Source organism: Myxocyprinus asiaticus, chromosome 2 (assembly GCF_019703515.2).
Source record: "Myxocyprinus asiaticus isolate MX2 ecotype Aquarium Trade chromosome 2, UBuf_Myxa_2, whole genome shotgun sequence".
Lineage (NCBI taxonomy): Eukaryota > Metazoa > Chordata > Actinopteri > Cypriniformes > Catostomidae > Myxocyprinus > Myxocyprinus asiaticus.
This window is the reverse complement of record NC_059345.1, coordinates 62,593,026-62,613,657: the sequence shown is the minus strand read 5'-3', so window position 1 is coordinate 62,613,657 and position 20,632 is coordinate 62,593,026. Positions and strand designations below refer to the sequence as shown.

General features: G+C 37.7%; 1 protein-coding gene and 1 long non-coding RNA gene across 5 annotated transcripts; one reads left to right on the top strand and one right to left on the bottom strand.

The window, feature by feature from the left end:
- Positions 1 to 712: 712 nt before the first annotated feature.
- On the top strand, positions 713 to 17,885 carry zgc:101810 (uncharacterized protein LOC493612 homolog). Of its 4 annotated transcripts, none has more exons than XM_051719120.1 (9): positions 713 to 953; positions 1,223 to 1,339; positions 1,629 to 1,739; positions 3,999 to 4,287; positions 4,492 to 4,628; positions 5,987 to 6,136; positions 6,778 to 6,923; positions 13,142 to 13,274; positions 14,996 to 17,884. In XM_051719120.1, the coding sequence occupies exons 4-9, from the start codon at positions 4,005 to 4,007 to the stop codon at positions 15,164 to 15,166; spliced, it is 1,020 nt and encodes a 339-aa protein (XP_051575080.1). In that variant the 5' UTR covers positions 713 to 953; positions 1,223 to 1,339; positions 1,629 to 1,739; positions 3,999 to 4,004; the 3' UTR covers positions 15,167 to 17,884. The 4 variants fall into 4 exon arrangements, with proteins under 4 accessions (XP_051575080.1, XP_051575070.1, XP_051575051.1 ...); XM_051719110.1 differs by having other exon boundaries at positions 1,223 to 1,361; XM_051719091.1 differs by having other exon boundaries at positions 1,223 to 1,739; positions 14,996 to 17,885.
- On the bottom strand, positions 6,942 to 13,135 carry LOC127453383 (uncharacterized). Its single transcript, XR_007899404.1, has 3 exons — positions 9,263 to 13,135; positions 9,111 to 9,178; positions 6,942 to 9,012 (listed from the first exon to the last, which is right to left on the bottom strand). It is a non-coding gene; the product is annotated as an uncharacterized LOC127453383 (long non-coding RNA).
- Positions 17,886 to 20,632: the final 2,747 nt, after the last annotated feature.

Here is a 20,632-nt window from a genome sequence, read left to right as displayed (position 1 = left end):
ACCTGGCAAAAAAGCTCATTCTGATTCTGAAGATAGATTGAATTCCTCTTGCCTATTAGGTTATAAGGAATATAGAAGATGTTTAAAATGTACATCTAATGCATGGAAGTCTTTAACAATAACCCCATAAGTTAATTATTACATTGAATAAGAATTGATACCAGAAACAACCATCTGCCCAAATTTTGAGGGGATGGGGGTCAAGGGTCTAACTTTACCTTGTCACTTCAAAATAAAAACAATATTTTTTACTCCAGAAATCTAAATGACCCACCATACGAATGTCCACATACACCCCTTTTAATATCCAACATAATAGAATGTCACAGATCACTATTTTCCAAAGAAAAAAAAATTTGATAATTTAACCTCAAAACTCTTTGGATGGAATAAATCTCACAAATGTTGATACTGAGATGAAATATCAAGATTAAGAGGAGCACAGCCATTCAGTAAAGATGCTGAGATGAGATTTAGTGCCATCTATGGTCAAGTTAAAAAAAAAAAAAAACATATTTTTCAATCTTCTCCACGGAAACCTAGTTTAAAATTATGGGCCTAGAGTGAAGTTCACGCGTTCAAAAGCATCGACGCGAGGCGTACGCGAGACGGAACGCATGTCAAGTCATCAATAACACCTCCTGTGTGAACGCCCCTTAACTCTCCATAATAAATGGAGCGTATTTAAGGAGGATGAGTGTTGTTCCCGTGCTGTAAGCATAAACGCAGAAGGCGGAGTTTCTCTGTAGGTAAACCGGCCCTTTCATCTTTGACTTCACTTCACCAAAACACTGCGGCTGATGCGAACATCTCCATAACTGAATGTATTTACATATAGGTTGGGCGTTATAAGTCATTTTTCACAAAGCATTGTAGGTGTCTGCCTGCACCTGAAACACTTCACCATGGACAGCGAGGGCAGAAAAGTGGTCGTTTGTGACAATGGTACTGGGGTAAGAGATTTAGAAGTATTTGGATATTAAACTTGTGATAGAGATTTCATATCATATTTATGAATGTCACATGTTTAGGCCATTCCAATGAATTATATTTTAATTAATATTTTCAATGTTTTTTTACTTTGTATATTGTAAAATTGTATATTATAATTATACCGTAGCATAACTATATAAATTGCTGTTTTAATATTTTTAAACAATTTTAACAATGTTTTATTAAGTAAATAAGTTCATCATAGAACTTTATGGTTTGGTCACTTCAGTGCTGCAATAGATGCCAGATGCATGCTGACTCGTGTTCACGCAGGGGCGTTTAAAATGGCTTGAATCTGTTTGAACATGTTTCAAGAGGAACGCAGATGAGCACATCACCTTAAAAGGTGGTAGGGAAAAGTATACAAGGTTATTGGTCACAATTAAGGAAGTGCTAAATGGGAAGTTAACAGCCCCACACTACTCCCCACAAAAAGCTCCTCTTCTGATCCTGACATAGTTTTTCAAAAATCATGCATGATTTTCACACTTCAGCACATCAACAACATCAATACAGTATTTGCAATATTAAATGTTTTATCTGCAGTCGTGTCCTGACACCCCTGAAATATGAACCGCATTGCATCTTATCTTTTTAGACTGCTCACTTGTCATCCTCTCTCCAATTATTTGCAGTTTGTCAAGTGCGGTTTTGCTGGGTCCAATTTCCCCGACCACATCTTCCCAGCCCTGGTGGGTCGTCCCATTATTCGGTCAAATACAAAAGTAGGAAATATAGAGATCAAGGTGAGTTCTCCAGAGTCAGTCCCATGCTGTATCCTTGTCTTCAGTGTTCAGTGTAACTGTAAATCCATCCTAAATCTAAAGTAATTCATGACCACAGAGTTAAACGGAACAGTAACACTGATTTTACACTGACAGCATGGTTGTTAGTATGCACAGGTATGTGTGCATATATGCAGTTTAAGCACGGAGGCATTTTTTTCTTTTTTACTTTTGAACAGTCGCCAGTGTGCACAGCATCAATGTATGGATTGCTTCTAAAATGGAAAGCCTTTTGCATACGTGGTTGTTGACGAATAACGTGTCCATGGACTTTTTTAAATCAACATCAAGATTTCAACATCAAGTTAAAATGTGTATGAATATGAATATACACTACCCTTCAAAAGTTTGGAAACACTTTGAAATTTTGGTATGTAAACTACTATGTGCTAACATTAACCCTCCTATTGGGTTTGGGTCATTTTTGACCGGGAAGAGGTAGATAATAATTCTTAAATACCACATTGTTACATCTTTTGCGTTCGTGGGTCAGTTTTGACCCGGGAATCAATTGTGGCTTAACACATGATATTATGTAGATGTTTTGTAGATCTGTGAATTGATTTTTACTTATAAACACTTCACTTACATTTTGCCCCTTTCCCATACTCTCTCATACACTTTTTTGTCTCTCACTGGGACAGCATCTTGTTTACATACATACAAACAAACAAAACAAACACACACACACACAGACATGACAGATGTCACAAACATAACAAATAAACTAAATCAAAAGTACTACTGTCTAAAGTGGGTGTGGCAAGAACAAAAGTTCATGCACACATTAGTCTAAATAGGGCTTGAATGAGGAAATTATCCACATTTTACTCTGCAGCCATCTGATGCTGAACTAGCTTACAGCATACTCACACATCAATATTTGGCAGTTCATGCAAGTAAATAGAATAGATTTAAATGGTGTATACTTGAGTTGTACAGTTGTTTTGATGTTTATTTGAAAAAGAATATGTTGGTTTCTCAATTTTTGACCACCAAGTTGCACTGAGCAGTTAATAGGAAATTCATTCAAATTACTAGTAATTCTCTCATTAGATGTTAATATAAATGGCATATTATATTATAATTAGCTAAAATGTTACAGAAATGTTGCTAAAAAAGATGTTTTCACATATAACACACTGGTTTTGCTGTAGTTAATGTATATTTTCAAATGTCAAAGAATTTCTACATTTATTATAAAAAAAAGGCATATACATAGTTTAAAAAAAAAATATTTGTTAGTTATACCAAAATATCAATCTTTTTTACGAACAGTTAAGAACCTGTTAATGACTTACACTATAGTTTTACATGAAGACCATCGGGTTCTGAATTAATTATAAGCTTGAATTCCACTGGGTCAAAATTGAACCGTGAATTCAAAAGGTGTATTCAGATTCTGAACGCAATAGAAATGGTCAAAACATACAATAAAATGTACTTATTATGTAACTATATGCTGTTCTGCAAAATTCTCACAAGTTTCATAGTTGCTGCTACTGAAGTTGAGGTACGGGTAGGTTTAGGGTTAGTGTTATGGTTTAGATAAGAGTTAGAGTAGGGTAAGGTTTAGGGATTAGGGTAAGGTTAACAGTGTAACTACAGGTGTAATTAAATGCAGGTTTTTTGTATGTTCAATGCAACAAAATGTAATAAAAAGTACATTGTATCAAATGCTTACGTACATAGTTGTTAAAGACATCTCATATAAATTGGATCTGAATTTTGTGACACATTACTTTTTTAGTAAACTGGAGTAATGACTGCTGTGAATGGTGCTTTGACATCACAGCTAAAAATAAAATGTTAAAATAAATACAAATATAAAACATGGTATCTATATCCCCCATTTTTAATCATCTTTTTGCCTTCACTAGTTCATTTTAAATGGTCCTGCAGTGTTACAAATACATTTTTAAAAGGACATATATTTCATGTAGTCTCAACTTGGAGTCTTCTAGTCTTTTATTAGTAAAATGCTGTTTTACTTAAAATAGTTTTCGATGGAGTATAGCATGTCACATGGCAGAAAATGTCAGCTACCCATATGGATGTACAAATGTTTATGAATCCCCTTTTTAGGTTCATAGAGTATTAAATTCTTGGAATTCATAAATGGATTGTATTTATAATAAATGAGATGAATTAAATGTTTGATTATTTACTTGTTTATTATTTAAATCAATCTTCACTTCCATCCTCCTGTCTTTCTGTCAGGATCTGATGGTTGGGGAGGAGGCGAGTGAATGCCGCTCCATGTTGGAGGTCTCGTATCCCATGGAGAATGGAATCGTCCGCTGCTGGGAGGACATGCTGCATCTGTGGGATCACACCTTCGGTCCGCAGCGGCTGAATGTCAGCCCTCCTGACTGTAAGGTTCTGCTGACGGAACCACCCTTGAACCCGCTGAAGAACCGTCAGAAGATTGCTGAGGTCATGTTTGAAACCTACAAATTCCATGGCGTCTACATTGCTATACAGGCAGTGCTGACACTCTACGCTCAGGGTAAAGCACTTAAGCTAGAGTTTTGCTCATTCCCTCAGTTTCGCTTTGGGTTCAACACCTTTATTAGTGTTCTATCTGTTATGTTCTGTGTTGCATTGCCAGGATTTGAGAATGGTTTGATTTTTAATTGTTTTCAGTGTATGAGAACCACTTATTATTAGTGTCATATTAGGTTAGTTAACCAGTGCTGACTTCCTGTGGCAGGCTTGTTAACAGGTGTGGTGATTGATTCAGGAGATGGAGTGACTCATATTTGTCCAGTGTATGAGGGCTTCTCTCTTCCCCACCTCACTCGCCGTTTAGACATCGCAGGACGTGATATCACACGTTATCTCATAAAGGTGACATGGTACCCTCTATTCTATTCCAGTACATTCACTATGGAATCTGATGACGACAACTTAAAGGAATGTTCCAGGTTCAAATTAAGTTCAGCTATGTTGACAGGCTAATCATTTTGTCTTGTCCCTCAGTTTGTAAAAATAAACAAAAATGTTACAATAGAAGTCTATGGGGCAAGGCACTGCACTTGGATAAACGTCACAGTACACACTGTTTCTAAAGAATCGCCATTAGGGATACCGATACTGGTATTGGAATCGCTTCCGACCCCAAGCTCATGTACTTGTACTCATAAAAATATTCAGATTCCAAAACCCGAAGCCATTTGACGTACGAATTACAAATTAAAATCACGTTATGTCCAAGTGTGATTATTAAACAGCAAAGACGGCAATTTAATGAGATAAATATGTAGTTTGCGTGTGCTGTGCACTTCAAATATGAGCGCTTGTGAGGAGCTGGCTGCTCATACCATTCAAAGCTCCTTGGCTCATACACGGAAAACACCATCATAAGCACTGTGCGCTCTGTTTGTAGCAGATGACAGCGAGCAGAGCGCAAAGTCACTTTGTAGCGCAAGGCATATACAGACTACCGATTTAATTAAATAGCAGCCTTTTGTGGTTTAATAATCACACTGGATCAAGTAGCAACCTGCTTTTATGGAAGTGAGAAGCTACCGTCAAAAACACACAAAAGCAGAAAGGGCTTCAATCCAAAATAAAAGCTTCTGCCAAAATAAAAGCTCAATTTAAATGGGAAAGAAAGTATGACAAATATATCACTACTGTATAGTTGTGTAATATTCACTGTAAAACTACTAATTCTATTACTATTACTACTAATAATAATTTATTTGATTAGAGTTTGAATGAATTAATTTATTTAAACACCATTTTGATGATAAAATTGAATATTGAATATGCTATGTTATGGGCTCTGGCGCTGTTGTGTTTATGTTTGTGACGTGTGCGTCAGTGTAATGACTCCGGGCGGACACATTACAAAGGTTCCACCCTTAACACCAGTGTTTATGCTGCATTAATGATAAATGCGTTAATTGCATTAAGTAAAATGAACGCATAAAATTTTTTTAATTAATCACATGCGTTAACAGCTCTAATTTAAATAGATAAAAAGCAACAGGTAGGCTTATTGTTTGTAACCTGAAACAACTCTACTTGAATCTTGAAAAAAGTTTATTTTTTAAAAAAATAAAAAGTCAGTATATGGAATGAGTGCATGAAATTATCGAATAACAGTGTTAGGTTGAGGTAAAATCTTTAGTTACTGAAGTGCATATTTTGTTCTTATCTTCTTTTCTCTGACCCCCGGATTTAAACATTTATCCATCTAGCTTTTGCTTCTGAGGGGCTATGTCTTCAACCATACCGCAGACTTTGAGACAGTGCGAATGATGAAGGAGAAGTTGTGTTTTGTAGGCTACAACATCGAGCAGGAACAGAAGCTGGCCAATGAGACCACAGTTCTGGTGGAGTCCTACACGGTAATACACTTTAAAGAAAAAAATCTAAAAATGTATTTATGCTGGTAGTTGTTGAAAATGAATGTAGCCCATGCCCAAATCAGTCAAAAATAACATTAAATTCATATCTATTGCATATGAATATATAGTTGCAAGAAAAAGTATGAACCCTTTGGATTTACCTGGATTTCTGCATAAATTAGCCTAAAATGAATCTGAAGTCACAACAACAGACAAATATGACTTCTGGAGTGGCCCAGTCAGAGTTGTGACCTCAACGCCATTGAGATGCTTTGGCATGACCACAACAGAGCAATTCTCAAGAATTCTCAACAGACATCCCAAGAATACAGCTGAACTGAAACAGTTTTGTAAAGAGGAAACTCGTGACATTGAAGGACTTATCTGTAATAAAATCTGAAAGGTTTGCTGGAGGTTTTTGCTGCCAAAGGAGGGTCTTGTACATCGTGCACTGTGAATGGTTACACAGTGTGTTCAGTAAAGATTTGAAAACATATAGTTGTTTTTGTGTTATTTAAGCAGACTGTGCTTGCTTACTGTTAATTTTGATGACCAATTTATGCAGATATCCAGGTAAATCCAAAAGGGGGGGGACTGCTCCCTTCATAGCATATAAGAGAAATTTACTGACCTTATTGCAGTTACCAGATGGCCGGATAATAATGGTTGGAGGTGAAAGGTTTGGAGCCCCAGAGGCCCTTTTTCAGCCTCATCTTGTTAATGTGGAGGGTGTCGGTGTGGCTGAACTGCTCTTCAACACCATCCAAGCAGCAGACATTGACTTAAGGTCAGAATTATTCTACACTACCATTGCCAATTAGTTGACGTTTAGTGCTCCACTTTGTGTAGGGCTTGACATTCTACTCTTTTTTTGAGTATGTGTTTAAGCAAAGTAATTGGACAGATTTTTCTGCTGTCAAGTTCTTTAGCAAATAAACAGAAATGTAGGAGATATTTTTAACCAAGAGCGTTCTGAAACCCCAAAAAGTGAAAACACTGGCTCTGTTGTGCTATCAAAACAACGCTCTTTTAGCATCATTAACCAACTATGGTTGCAAGGCCATCATTACCATCATAATTCAACGATTTGGTGTTTCCCGTTTCAGCTCTCCACCTTTGGTTAGAAGCATAGTTCAGTTTTAGTTTGCTGTGTAGACGTCATTTGACTAATCCAATATTTGTTCCATAAGACTTTGCCCACATTTACCTGCACTTAAAATATTTTATTCTGGGGTTTTGCAGAAAACGGCGTTCTGAAAGGTCATGTAAACTTCATGTTTAATCACGTTTAAGGGATTAAACGCTGTGAAGAGGAAGTGCTTTAATTTCTGTCGAAGAACAATGCATAAGTGACGTTTTTATATGTTTTTGAAAAGTGCACATGCGTATGTATGTGCTTAAGTGTGTCGAGGGGAACCCCAAAGTCTGATGTAGAGGGAAACCCCACTACTGCAGCGCAATGCATTTGTTGCATTATACAGTGCACGCCGCTTTTGTGTCTTCAGCAGATTTCTCACATTAAACGGCAGAATGGTGTTCATGTATATAAGCTATTTTCATTTGATGTCCATTTGATATCCACAGAATTTAGAACTCCACCCCCTGCGCAATGTCATTAACTGCAGCTCTACACTGTTGAAACAATGTGCTTCGATCGATGAATGTGCAACATGGTTACTACGGATTTGGGAAAAGTTGCGACTAGCTAGTTAACCTACTACACTCTTAGAAGAAAAGTTTCCATATAGAACCCTAAAGGGTTCTATCGCTTGCTTCATATTTGGATCTCCTAAAAGGTTCTGTATAGAACCCTTTTTTTCTCCCATTTCTCCCCAGTTTGGAATGCCCAATTCCCAATGCGCTCTAAGTCCTTGTGGTGGCGTAGTGACTCGCCTCAATCCAGGTGGCGGAGGATGAATCTCAGTTGCCTCCGTGTCTGAGACAGTCAATCCGCGCATTTTATCACGTGTCTTGTTGAGCACGTTACGCGTGCCCCACCTAGAGTGCGAACCACATTATAGTGACCACGAGGAGGTTACCCCTTGTGACTCTACCCTCCCTAGCAACCGGGCCAATTTGGTTGCTTAGGAGACCTGGCTGGAGTCACTGAGCACGCCCAGGATTCGAATTCGCGACTTTACTCGCTGAGCTATACCCCCTGTATAGAACCCTTTTTAAGGGTTCTATCAAAAGAACCCTAAAGGGTTCTTTGAGCCAGGTTGAAATGTTCTTTATAGAACCTTTTAAGGGTTCCCAACATGCAACCGTAACGTTTGTTTTTTTGTTTAGTTTTTAAATTTATTTTTTGTTTTATTACCAGGAGAACATTTAATGGATATGCGAACTAAATAGTTTATTTACAATGTCACTAAGAAAGTGAAATAACCATATAAGAGACATTTAATTATTATTAAGTAAAGCATTTTTAATATTTACAACAACACAAGCAATAATTAACATAATTCATAATGCAATAGTTATGAGAATTGACTTAATAAATCAACAGGTTTATAATAAGCTAAAAGTTAATTAGTACTAATATTATTTATATAAAAATCATAAACATTAAATCATTTAACGTTAACTATAAGTTAACATTATATTCACAAGTAAGGTTAATAAACAAGTAAAAAACTAAGTAAAAATGAATCAAAACAAATGACCAATGAAAAGCTGTTAAACAGTTTTAGCACTGGGGCAGATACAGAATAATTTTGTTGCCACTGGTCTGACAAACTGAGTGAGGCCTTCTGGATACAACAAATTAAACAAAACTTCACTTCACTTCAGCCATCTCCATGTCATCAGTTTGATGCCAACTCTCTGCACTGAGGGGTCTGGACACCATATGAAAGATCAGGTTGAGGATGGATGTGCTGAAGTATGCGAAACATTTAATAGACCTGCTGTCAGTATGCAGAGTAATTAAAAACAAATAAATTGGTATTTCTCTAAATTGCATCTTAAATCTTACATGAATAGGAGTGTTGTGTTTTATCTGTATGAAGATGTTCAAACTAGTAATGCTGCACTCCAGAGCCACTGCAACAGAAATTAACCATTATTTAGTATAATAAAAACCTTAATACAATGCAAAATAATGAGAAATAATAGAAAAATATGTACCTTTTATGACATTATTTATGTCATTGTTTTGAAGACAAATGTCCCCTTTGACTTCCACTTGTCATGGCTCTGATTATGTTGATGTCCAGAACTTCAGAAGTGCTCTGAGTTAGGTGAAGGCCTTTGCTAATAACCCATGTTCAGTTAATATGGAATCTTCAATAAAAATAAATACATAATTATCATATTTTTGTACATGACAATAAAACGTCCCTGGTTACTCATGTAACCTCAGTTCCCTGAGATGAAGGGAACAAGACATTGCATTTGAACGCTATGGGGGAATTCCTTTTCCACAACCTAGTTGAAGCCCTTGTATCATAATGGCAATCTGATGATTGGCAATGGTCAAACACCATTTCTTCAGAATTTTCTGACTGAACTGAACTCGAAGTTTTGCAATGTCTCGTTCCCTTCATCTCAGGGAACCAAGGTTACCTGAGTAACCGGAGACATTCCCTATCGATTCAGTTCATTCAACATTGCATTTGAACGCTATGGGGAACAGAGTCCCATCACACCGCACTATGTAGTGTTATACCTTAAGATGTACCAGGGTATAAACACTTAGAAGAATATGTATATGAGGTCACGGGCCCTTCGGCGGTGACTTATTATGATATGTCTTCAAGTGTGTATGAAAATGAATAACCCCACATGGTGAAAACCAAATGGGAAATTAATCTTAATCTGAGGAGCTAAATGAGTCATATACTACACACAGAATAATTTAACCCTTTCATAATCAGAGGTAGGGAGGGAGTTTTTATTCTATTGGAAGTGCTCGTGAATTGTAATGGGAGTAAATTTGGTTGCGGCCTACACAGGTTGCGGCTGTATTAAAATTATAACAGGTAGCCCGCCTGTAATAAGGAGCTCGGGCTCACCCGCTGGGTGATGGAATAGTAGCTCTCAAGACAGAGAGGACTCGCGAAGTGATGGACGCCACGTCTAGGTTATAAAACCTTGTGAACGTGTTCTGCGAAAACCATCCTGCGGCAAAGCATATATCCTGTAGGGATATACCGTTTGTCCATTCCCATGAGGAAGCCATGTGCCCTTACGCCAATAGGGCATCTCACGTAGAGGCGTTATCAATGATCCAGTGAGAAAGCCTTTGTTTGGAGACGGACATGCCTTTAGTGCATCCTCCATAACAAACGAAGAGCTGATCTGACAGTCTAAACAGGCAATGCACGGGGTATAATAAATGCGCTAACAGCTCCTCGTCCGAATTAGATGGTGAAGAGAAAGCTTGTAGGTGCACTATCTGAGCCCTAATGGGCATGGAAAGCACCTTAGGCACATAGCCTTTTTTGGGTTTGATGGTGGCTTTTGAAAGCCCCGGACCGAATTCCAGACATGAACTGTCAAACGACAGCGCCTGTATATCACCAACCTGTTTGACTGAGGCCAGAGCCAATAGCAGTGCAGCCTTTAAAGAGAGTACATGTAACTGAAAGAATTCCAATGGTTCGAACAGGAGGGCTTGTGAGCACCCTCAGCACCAGATTTAAGTCCCATGTTGGAACCGTAGCAGGGCAAAGGGGGTTCAAGCGCCTCGCTCCCCTAAGGAACTTTATGATAAAATCATATCTGTCTATAGAGGAGCCAGCCTCTGGGGCGTGAAATGCCTGAGATGGTCGCTACATAGACCTTAAACACTAACGGAGTAAGACCTGCATCCAACCACTCTTGAAGGAATGTAAGGATCTCTGTTATGGAGCAATTCACTGGGTCTTGGCTGTGTGAAGAGCACCAGTCCGCAAGCACACGCAGTTTTAGTGCATAGAGGCGTCTCGTAGATGGTGCTCTAGCCTGCAAAATGGTGTACATTACAGACTAAGCTAATTTGGGCTTGTTCGCTGTGCTCCGTTTAGGGGCCTTAGGTTTAGGTTCCACAGCTCTGGCTGGGGATGCCAAATCATGCCCTGTGCTTGAGAGAGCAGATCCCTCTTCAGCGGTATTTTCCATGGAGGGCCACCTAATATCTCCATCATTTCCGGAAACCATGGCTGGTTGGGCCATTTTGGCACAATTGGTCATGCCCAAGACAAAAAATGGGTGGCCAATGGGGTGGCCAGGCTTCAGTCCATGGTGGCCACAGCCTACCTCTGCCACTGATTTTCACACTCTTGAACAGAGGTGATTAATCTCTTTATATCAGTGCAGTTGGCTTAATTCAGTGCTGTGATGCGCTCCTGGAAAAGTTTTTGTTTTTTCCTATGTTTTCTAGATGCAAAGAAAATTACATTATAACATAACCTGGTACCAGGATTACTAGTCAATCCATGACAGAGATTTTGCAAGTTTGAAATTACTTACCTCCTGGCAGAGAATATCGCAGGCCTGGACGAAACAGTTTTGTCGACTTGCTGAAATAAATGTGTAAGTCATAAATGACAAGGAGTTAGGTTAAAATAAATAAAAAAACATAAAATTAATCAACAAATTAATTTATATTTCTTACCTACCAGGGTAACATCACCCTCAAGCTTTCAGCTCAACCGACTTTCCTTGACTGCTAAAATTTGAAATAGGATGCTCACGCATTTTGATCACTTTGCGAGCACGCATCTTAAATGTACCTTTGTGCTATGTATATAGGAGGTGTAAAAACAGCGCTACACACTCAAGTTGTTTGCTGTTTATGGTAAACACAATTTTGTGCATCTTTTGTTGAATTATGAGTCAAGAATAAACTATACAACAGACTGTATATTAATACTAAGATAAACCTGTCATCTAAAAGAGAAAGGACATTGGATCTGATCATCTGTCATTTATCCTATTCTAATCGAAACCAAAGCTGTAGAAGCACATTGTAAAAGTTTTATTTTTCTGCAGTATGAAATGCAAATACAAAAGTAATGTAGAGTAGTGTTCAAAACTATTTATAAACAAAACTTTCAATTATGTAATTTAAACATACACATACATACTCACATTAAGCAATTGCCAACCCAAAGAACCCTTGTGTGCAAAATGTGTTCTTTATTCTATAAATCTTTGTAAATAGAACCTATTTGGCATAAAGGGTTCTATGGAGCCGAGGAAAGAACCCTAGGGTTTTATATAGAACCCCAAAGAACCTTTTTCTAAGAGTGTATGGTAGTTAATCAGTGAGTTACAACGTTGTATGGGAAAAGCACCCCAGCCTGACACAGAAACATTGTGTTAAATAATAGTGTTAGGCGGGCTATCTGTTAACCGGCTGATGGCAGACAGGGAATGTGTTGGAATCCTGTTTGAAAACAATGGTTACATTTGCAATTACGTTTTGTGACACTAGTGTTGCAGAAATTACACACTTCAGCTTTAAGCTCTATCGACAGCATCTGCGGCATATTTTTGATTGGAAAAGAAAATAATTTTGACTCATCCCACAGTTTGTGAAAACAAAGGAAAAATTTGTGTACAGTAATACACTTACAATGGGAGCCCATGGTGCAGATCTACAGCATAGTGAATGAATGTTTAGCATAATGGTGCAATCGATTAGCTTACCTACCTTGTCTGTGTAAAGTTACAGTATATCCAGTCTTTCAAATCATGCAATGACCATAATCTGATATACCTGGCAACTTTTACAAAATATCTGTGCAAAAGAAACACCCACCAAGAAAAGGACAATTTAGACAGCTCAATTTTGAACTGAAGTATTAATGTAAATGCTTTAACAAAACATGGCCTACACATTTCTGCCTTCAGACCCTTGAGTACACTTGCCTCCATTGGAAGTGCCCTACAAAAGTGTAGATATGTTTTTACAAACTGAGAGATTATCGTTTGTAGTATTTGACAGCATTAAGTTGTATTTAACCTGAAATATTCTTTTAATGTGGTTCATGCGCTTCATGTGTTATTGTCCATCTGAAGGGCGGACTTTTACAAGCACATAGTCCTGTCTGGAGGCAGCACCATGTACCCTGGACTTCCTTCCCGTTTGGAGCGTGAAATCAAGCAGCTTTACCTGGAGAGAGTTCTGAAGGGAGACACTGAGAAACTCTCTGTAAGCTCAATGCTAATATGTGTGTTGCTAATATGCTAAGTTCCACTTTCTCTGACTCAGTTCCATATTTGGTGACTTCCCATTTTCATCCATTGTTATCCAATTAATAGTAATAGTTATAACTGTTAAAGTGATCATTTTAAATGCACATTGCTTTATCCACTGAAACACACAATACATGTATCTATATTGGCACTTTTCTCGAACAGGGTACAAAAATTGGGGTCATCTCTTATCTTATACTTTCTACTATCCCAGCTTACTGTGCAGAGAAAACTAGAAGTAAAGTAAGCCATTTATAGGTTAAGTTTCTCCATAACTGTAAACACTGTCTCTGTTTTGAGTGACCTGTCTAGCCCAACACATCAACACTGACTCAACCAATGCATGAGTTGGGGGCGGGGCTATCTGTTTGTTTGATCAATGGCAGGTATTCGGAAGGCTGTTTGAAAACAATGTTTATTTTTGCAATTCCTTTTGGTGATGCTAGTAGCGTAGAAATCACACACTTCAGCTTTAACTAATATAGAATGAACATAGCATGAAAACTGTGTAGTTTTAAACACAACCCTCCTTAAAATGGTGATTTTAGCCTGTTCTACCTTCTCAACTATATTCAACAATTACAATTATAAAACTAAACTTTTGACCTAATCTGTTAAATAAACTTTATATTACTAAAAACATAAAATTTAGCTGTAATTTCTTTCAGCTGCGTTTCACATTTTCCATACAATCCTGTTTCCGCATAAAGCTCGACCAAACACGTTAACAAAGTTATTGTAAGGAAAAAAATCTAACAATTATTTTTCTTTAATTTATGGGAAATATAAGTTTATCAATATCTGAAAACCAACATTTGGTCCGAAGCTAGCAATCCCGTCTTAGTGATAGCTTAGACTACATCCATATTAATCTGGATACATTTGAAAATGGCGTTTTAGTTTTCGAAACGCTCTCCATCCACACTGCCGTTTTTTTGTTGTTGTTTTTTTTTTATTTTCACCCCTTTTTCTCCCCAATTTGGAATGCCCAATTCCCAATGCGCTCTAAGTCCTTGTGGTGGCGTAGTGACTCGCCTCAATCTGGGTGGCGGAGGACGAATCTCAGTTGCCTCCGCGTCTGAAACCGTCAATCCGCGCATCTTATCATGTGGCTTGTTGAGCGCATTATTAGCGCGTGTAGAGGCTTCAAGCTATTCTCCGCGGCATCCATGCACAACTCGCCACGTGCCCCACCGAGAGCAAACCACATTATAGCGACCACGAGGAGGTTACCCCATGTGACTCTAACCTCCCTAGCAACCGGGCCAATTTGGTTGCCTAGGAGACTTGGCTGGAGTCACTCAGCACTACAACCAGGGATTGTAGTCAGCGTCTTTACTCGCTGAGCTACTCAGGCTCCTACACTGCCATTTTTATGTGTTTTCCAAAAGTAGCTTGTCCACAATAAAACGTATGAAAATGCTTAAATCCCCTTACTGCGCATGCAACAAATCACCGTTCCATGTGCGATCTGAAACGCAATTGTCCACATGTTCTTACGCCGGACATCAATTCTGAGTAAACTTCCCGTCACCTTTGAAGGAATGCATTGTGAAGGTTTTGCGAAGTAACAATTATCTTTAACAATGCATTCATAGGCTGCCATCTATTAGTGTGAATGTGGACTCATTTAGAATACACTTTTCACTTCTCTTTCTCTCACTTATTCTCACACAGAAATTTAAAATCCGTATTGAAGACCCTCCACGGCGTAAACACATGGTGTTTATGGGTGGGGCGGTGTTGGCCAACATCATGAAAGATAAAGAGAATTTCTGGATGTCAAGAGCGGACTACGAGGAGAAAGGCCTAAAGGTGCTGGACAAACTGGGAGGTGGTCTACGATGAGAGAGCAAGAATGGGATTCTTCATACACACAAAAGCTTGTATTCACATCCATTGTTACTAATATAACATAATTGTAACACTTAAGTACACTTTTCCCTTAAGACTATATTTGGTCAATTTATGAACCTTTTTCTATGTGGGAACATTTAGCAATGCATTTCTTTCAGGTTTTGCTATTCTTCTGGGAATGTGTAAATGGAGGGATTTAGCCTGGCTAAATGTTAAATATAATTTCTTTTTCATGTTAAAATACTTTCTCCTATCCAAGCAAACACTGTTTATGTGGCACTATAAAAATTGTTTGTTATGAGCGGCCTGTCCAGCCATGGACCCTTTAAAAAAAAAATTTTTTACATTTCCTGGTTTGGAACCTGGATGTCAAATATACTGAAGCAGGGTAAACTTAACTAGCAGTGAATGGGAAAGTGTGCCCATTTGCTCCAACAGCAAAAGAAAAAGTCCATTTTTACATTTTCACAACTTTACATAAGAGGAAATAATAAAAGTTACTCCATATTGTTTTTTCAAAAAATACAAAATAATTTGCATGTGTGCTAAATGTATTATTTTACCCTGTCATTAATTAAAAAATCTATAGAGTAATGTTAGAATTTTACACTAAATATTTAAAACTAAATTTAATAGGAAAAAGTTTTAGATTTACGCTTCTACATAATGCAGAAACGCATGAACACTGCCTGTAAAAAGGGTCCATTGACTCAACCAATGGCGTGAGTGGTAATCTATTTGTTCGATCAATGGCAGATGGGGGATTGTTTGAACAAGAGGTTTGAAGACAATGTTTATTTTTGCAATTTCGTTTGGTGGCTCAAAAATTACACATTTCAGCATTAACACATTTGTATATATTAAAGGTGCACTCAGTAAGTTTTCAAACTTAAACGGATAAGTGTGGATGTGATTTTTATTTATTTATTTATTTTTTTTATGAGGAACAAAATGTGTGCACCTTTAAAAAAAAAAAAAAAGATCACTTTTTTTCAGACAGAAAAAGTAACAAATGGTTTTTAGATGGCATAATGAATGATGGCTAAAACTAAAAAAAAAACTAAAACTGATTGAGTACTTACTGTGTCTGCACAATACTTAGATCTCTCTTGTTTTTCAAAGAAATTAACATACAACAACTTGTTGCTCCAAAGTAGGACAACATTCTCAAAACTACATTAGAAATGATTACTAAATTACTGCTGCCATCTAGTGGACTACAAACACACGTTATTTACTTTGATGATAAACACCACAAACTTTCCTATGTTATTTTCCCTGCAAGTAATTCACCCAGAAAAACACTGAAAAGCTCCATAGAGATAGACTTGAACAGTAAGCATCCACATTCAAGTTTAATATTGTAAGTCAGTGAATAAGCATACAGCACCTTTCTGTAGGCAGTAAACATATAAAGAAATTGTGCTCAGATGAGATGCATGACATTCATTCATGCATCAAAATGAACTGTGTCACAAACAAATGCATGCAGAGGTCAAATATCAAGAGTTCAACTGATCCAGCAATGAAAGCGATCCAGCAAAGAAAACTGAATTCATCATCAGAAACCCATGTAGAATAAGAATTACATTATAGTTAATACACGGGAGAAAACAAATGTTACAATGTCACATTAAATTAAGTTCAGTAAAATAGCATTTGATGGAACAGTTTTTAGATTAAAACTAAAACCAGTATGTGAAATTACTCAGTATCACCTACCTTTCGCCAAACTAACAGGGAAATCTCCTGACTTAAAGGGATAGTTCACCCAAAAATATAAATAGTCATAATTAACTCACCACACTCCAAATACGATTTTTTTTTTTTTTTTTTTACACATGGAACACCTAAGGAGAAGCAGAATGAAAGCACCATACAATGAAAGTGGATGGTGACCAGAGTCTGTCAAGCCCCATAAAAGACAAATAAAATAAATAAAATAAACACCATAAAAGCATCACAGAAGTACTACTTGCACTATATTCCTAGTATTCTGAAGCCATATGGCTTTGGGTGAGGAACAGAATGAAAGTTAAGTTATTATTCACTGAAAATCTTACTTGACAGCCGTGGTCTCCATTTGCTTTTATTGAGAGGAAAAGAGGAGCTTGGACATTCTACTACAAATAACTAATTTTGTCTTCCACACATCAAGAAAGTCATACTGATTTCAAAAGACATGAGATTATGAGTATGTGAGTATGAGTACAGAATTTCTACTTTTGGGTGACCTATTCCTTTAACAGCTTTTCTTCCTGGTATGAGTAAGCAGTCATAAATCAAACTTAAGTCTCTGACAGTGTCACCATGTTTATCTGCCCACCATAGAGTGAAATTACAGTTGTACATTCAGTGAATTCGGCATGATGCATTATTCAGGCTGAACACATGAAATACATCCGATTAATTCATTGGAGTCTGATTTACAATTGATTATGATGTAACATTTTCACTACTGTACATTCTTCAAACACTGAAATAATCTGATTTCTGAAGAACATGATAGAATTCATCGAATAAACACAAAAATCAGTTCAGTGGTGATTCACGACTGTTCATTTAATAAATGCTCAGCAAATAAAATAGCTGGTGCCTTCCAAGTAATACTCGTACAAGTGAGCAGTCAGTGAAAGCTGTAGTACCAGTAGTGTTATTGTAAAACTCACATACAGTGGTGTGAAAAAGTGTTTGCCCCCTTCCTGATTTCTTATTTTTTTGCATGTTTGTCACACTTAAATGTTTCAGATCATCAAGCAAGTTTAAATATTAGTCAAAGATAACACAAGTAAACACAAAATGCAGTTTTTAAATGAAGGTTGTTATTATTAAGGGTTATTATTACTGCCACACCTGTTCTCAATCAAGAAATCACTTAAATAGGACCTGCCTGACAAAGTGAAGTAGACCAAAAGATCTTCAAAAGCTAGACATCATGCCAAGATCCAAAGAAATTCAGGAACAAATGAGAAAGAAAGTAATTGAGATCTATCAGTCTGGAAAAGGTTATAAAGCCATTTCTAAAGCTTTGGGACTCCAGAGAACCACAGTGAGAGCCATTATCCACAAATGGCAAAAACATGGAACAGTGGTGAACCTTCCCAGGAGTGGCCGGCCGACCAAAATTACCCCAAGAGCACAGCGATGACTCATCCAAGAGGTCACAAAAGACCCCACAACAACATCCAAAGAACTGCAGGCCTCACTTGCCTCAGTTAAGGTCAGTGTTCATGACTCCACCATAAGAAAGAGACTGGGCAAAAACGGCCTGCATGGCAGAGTTCCAAGACGAAAACCACTGCCGAGCAAAAAGAACATTAAGGCTTGTCTCATTTTTGCCAGAAAACATCTTGATGATCCCCAAGACTTTTGGGAAAATACTCTGTGGACTGACGAGACAAAAGTTGAACTTTTTGGAAGGTGTGTGTCCCATTACATCTGGCGTAAAAGTAACACCGCATTTCAGAAAAAGAACATCATACCAACAGTAAAATATGGTGGTGGTAGTGTGATGGTCTGGGGCTGTTTTGCTGCTTCAGGACCTGGAAGACTTGCTGTGATAAATGGAACCATGAATTCTGCTGTCTACCAAAAAATCCTGAAGGAGAATGTCCGGCCATCTGTTCGTGACCTCAAGCTGAAGTGAACTTGTGTTCTGCAGCAGGACAATGATCCAAAACACACCAGCAAGTCCACCTCTGAATGGCTGAAGAAAAACAAAATGAAGACTTTGGAGTGGCCTAGTCAAAGTCCTGACCTGAATCCTATTGAGATGCTGTGGCATGACCTTAAAAAGGCAGTTCATGCTCGAAAACCCTCCAATGTGGCTGAATTACAACAATTCTGCAAAGATGAGTGGGCAAAAATTCCTCCACAGCGCTGTAAAAGACTCATTGCAAGTTATCGCAAACGCTTGATTGCAGTTGTTGCTGCTAAGGGTGGCCCAACCAGTTATTAGGTTTAGGGGGCAATCACTTTTTCACACAGGGCCATGTAGGTTTGGATTTTGTTTTCCCTTAATAATAACAACCTTCATTTAAAAACTGCATTTTGTGTTTACTTGTGTTATCTTTGACTACTTGTTTGATGATCTGAAACATTTAAGTGTGACAAACATGCAAAAAAATAAGAAATCAGGAAGGGGCAAACACTTTTTCACACCACTGTAGCTCACAACATAGTCCTAATACCGCATGGGTTATTCTCAGGAAATGATCACATTTATGCTAATACTAATAAATTTAAAAAAAGTTACTGGTTTCCCACCTTCGCCAGTAACCATCATAGATAAATGGGTACAATATTTGTTGTAAAAGCCTGAAGATACCATGTTCATCTGTACAAGCAATAGTACGCAAGCATAAACAACATGGGACCACGCAGCCATCATACCGCTCAAGAAGGAGACGCATTCTGTCTCCTAGAGATGAATGTAGTTTGGTACGAAAAATGCACATCAATCCCAGAACAACAGCAAAGGACCTTGTGAAGATGCTGGAGGAAACAGGTAGACAAGTATCTATATCCACAGTAAAACAAGTCATATATCAACATAACCTGAAAGGCTGCTCAGCAAGGAAGAAGCCACTGCTCCAAAACTGCCATAAAAAGCCAGATAACAGTTTGCAAGTGCACATGGGGACAAAGATCTTACTTTTTGGAGAAATGTCCTCTGGTCTGATGAAACAAAAATGGAACTGTTTCGCCATAATGACCATCGTTATGTTTGGAGGAAAAAGAGAGAAGCTTGCAAGCCAAAGAACACCATACCAACCGTGAAGCATGGGGGTGGCAGCATCATGTTATGGGGGTGCTTTGCTGCAGGAGGTACTGATGCACTTCACAAAATAGATGGCATCATGTGGATATATTGAAGCAACATCTCAAGACTTCATCGCAAATGGGTCTTCCAAATGGACAATGACCCCAAATATACCTCCAAATTGTGGCAAAATGGCTTAAGGACAACAAAATCAAGGTATTGGAGTGGCCATCACGAAGCCCTGACCTCAATCTGATAGAAAATTGGTGGGCAGAACTGAAAAAGCATGTGCGAGCAAGGAGGCCTACAAACCTGACTCAGTTACACCAGTTCAGTCTGGAGGAATGGGCCAAAATTCCAGCAACTTATTGTGAGAAGCTTGTGGCAATGCTACCAAATACTAACAAAGTGTATGTAAACTTCTGACCCACTGGGAATGTGATGAAAGAAATAAAAGCTGAAATAAATCATTTTCTCTACTATTATTCTGACATTTCACATTCTTAAAATAATGTAGTGATCCTAACTGACCTAAAACAGGGAATTTTTCTACAATTAAATGTCAGGAATTGTGAAAAACTGAGTTTAAATGTATTTAGCTAAGGTGTATGTAAACTTCTGACTTCAACTGTGTGTGTGTGTATATATATATATATATATATATATATATATATATATATATATATCTCATACAC

Coding starts and splice junctions, on each gene's coding strand:
- zgc:101810 (XM_051719091.1), top strand. CDS start 1,563: ATGAACCGCATTGCATCTTATCTTTTTAGACTGCTCACTTGTCATCCT. Junction 4,288..4,491: donor GCTGACACTCTACGCTCAGG/GTAAAGCACTTA, acceptor TTCCTGTGGCAG/GCTTGTTAACAGGTGTGGTG. Junction 6,137..6,777: donor TTCTGGTGGAGTCCTACACG/GTAATACACTTT, acceptor ACCTTATTGCAG/TTACCAGATGGCCGGATAAT.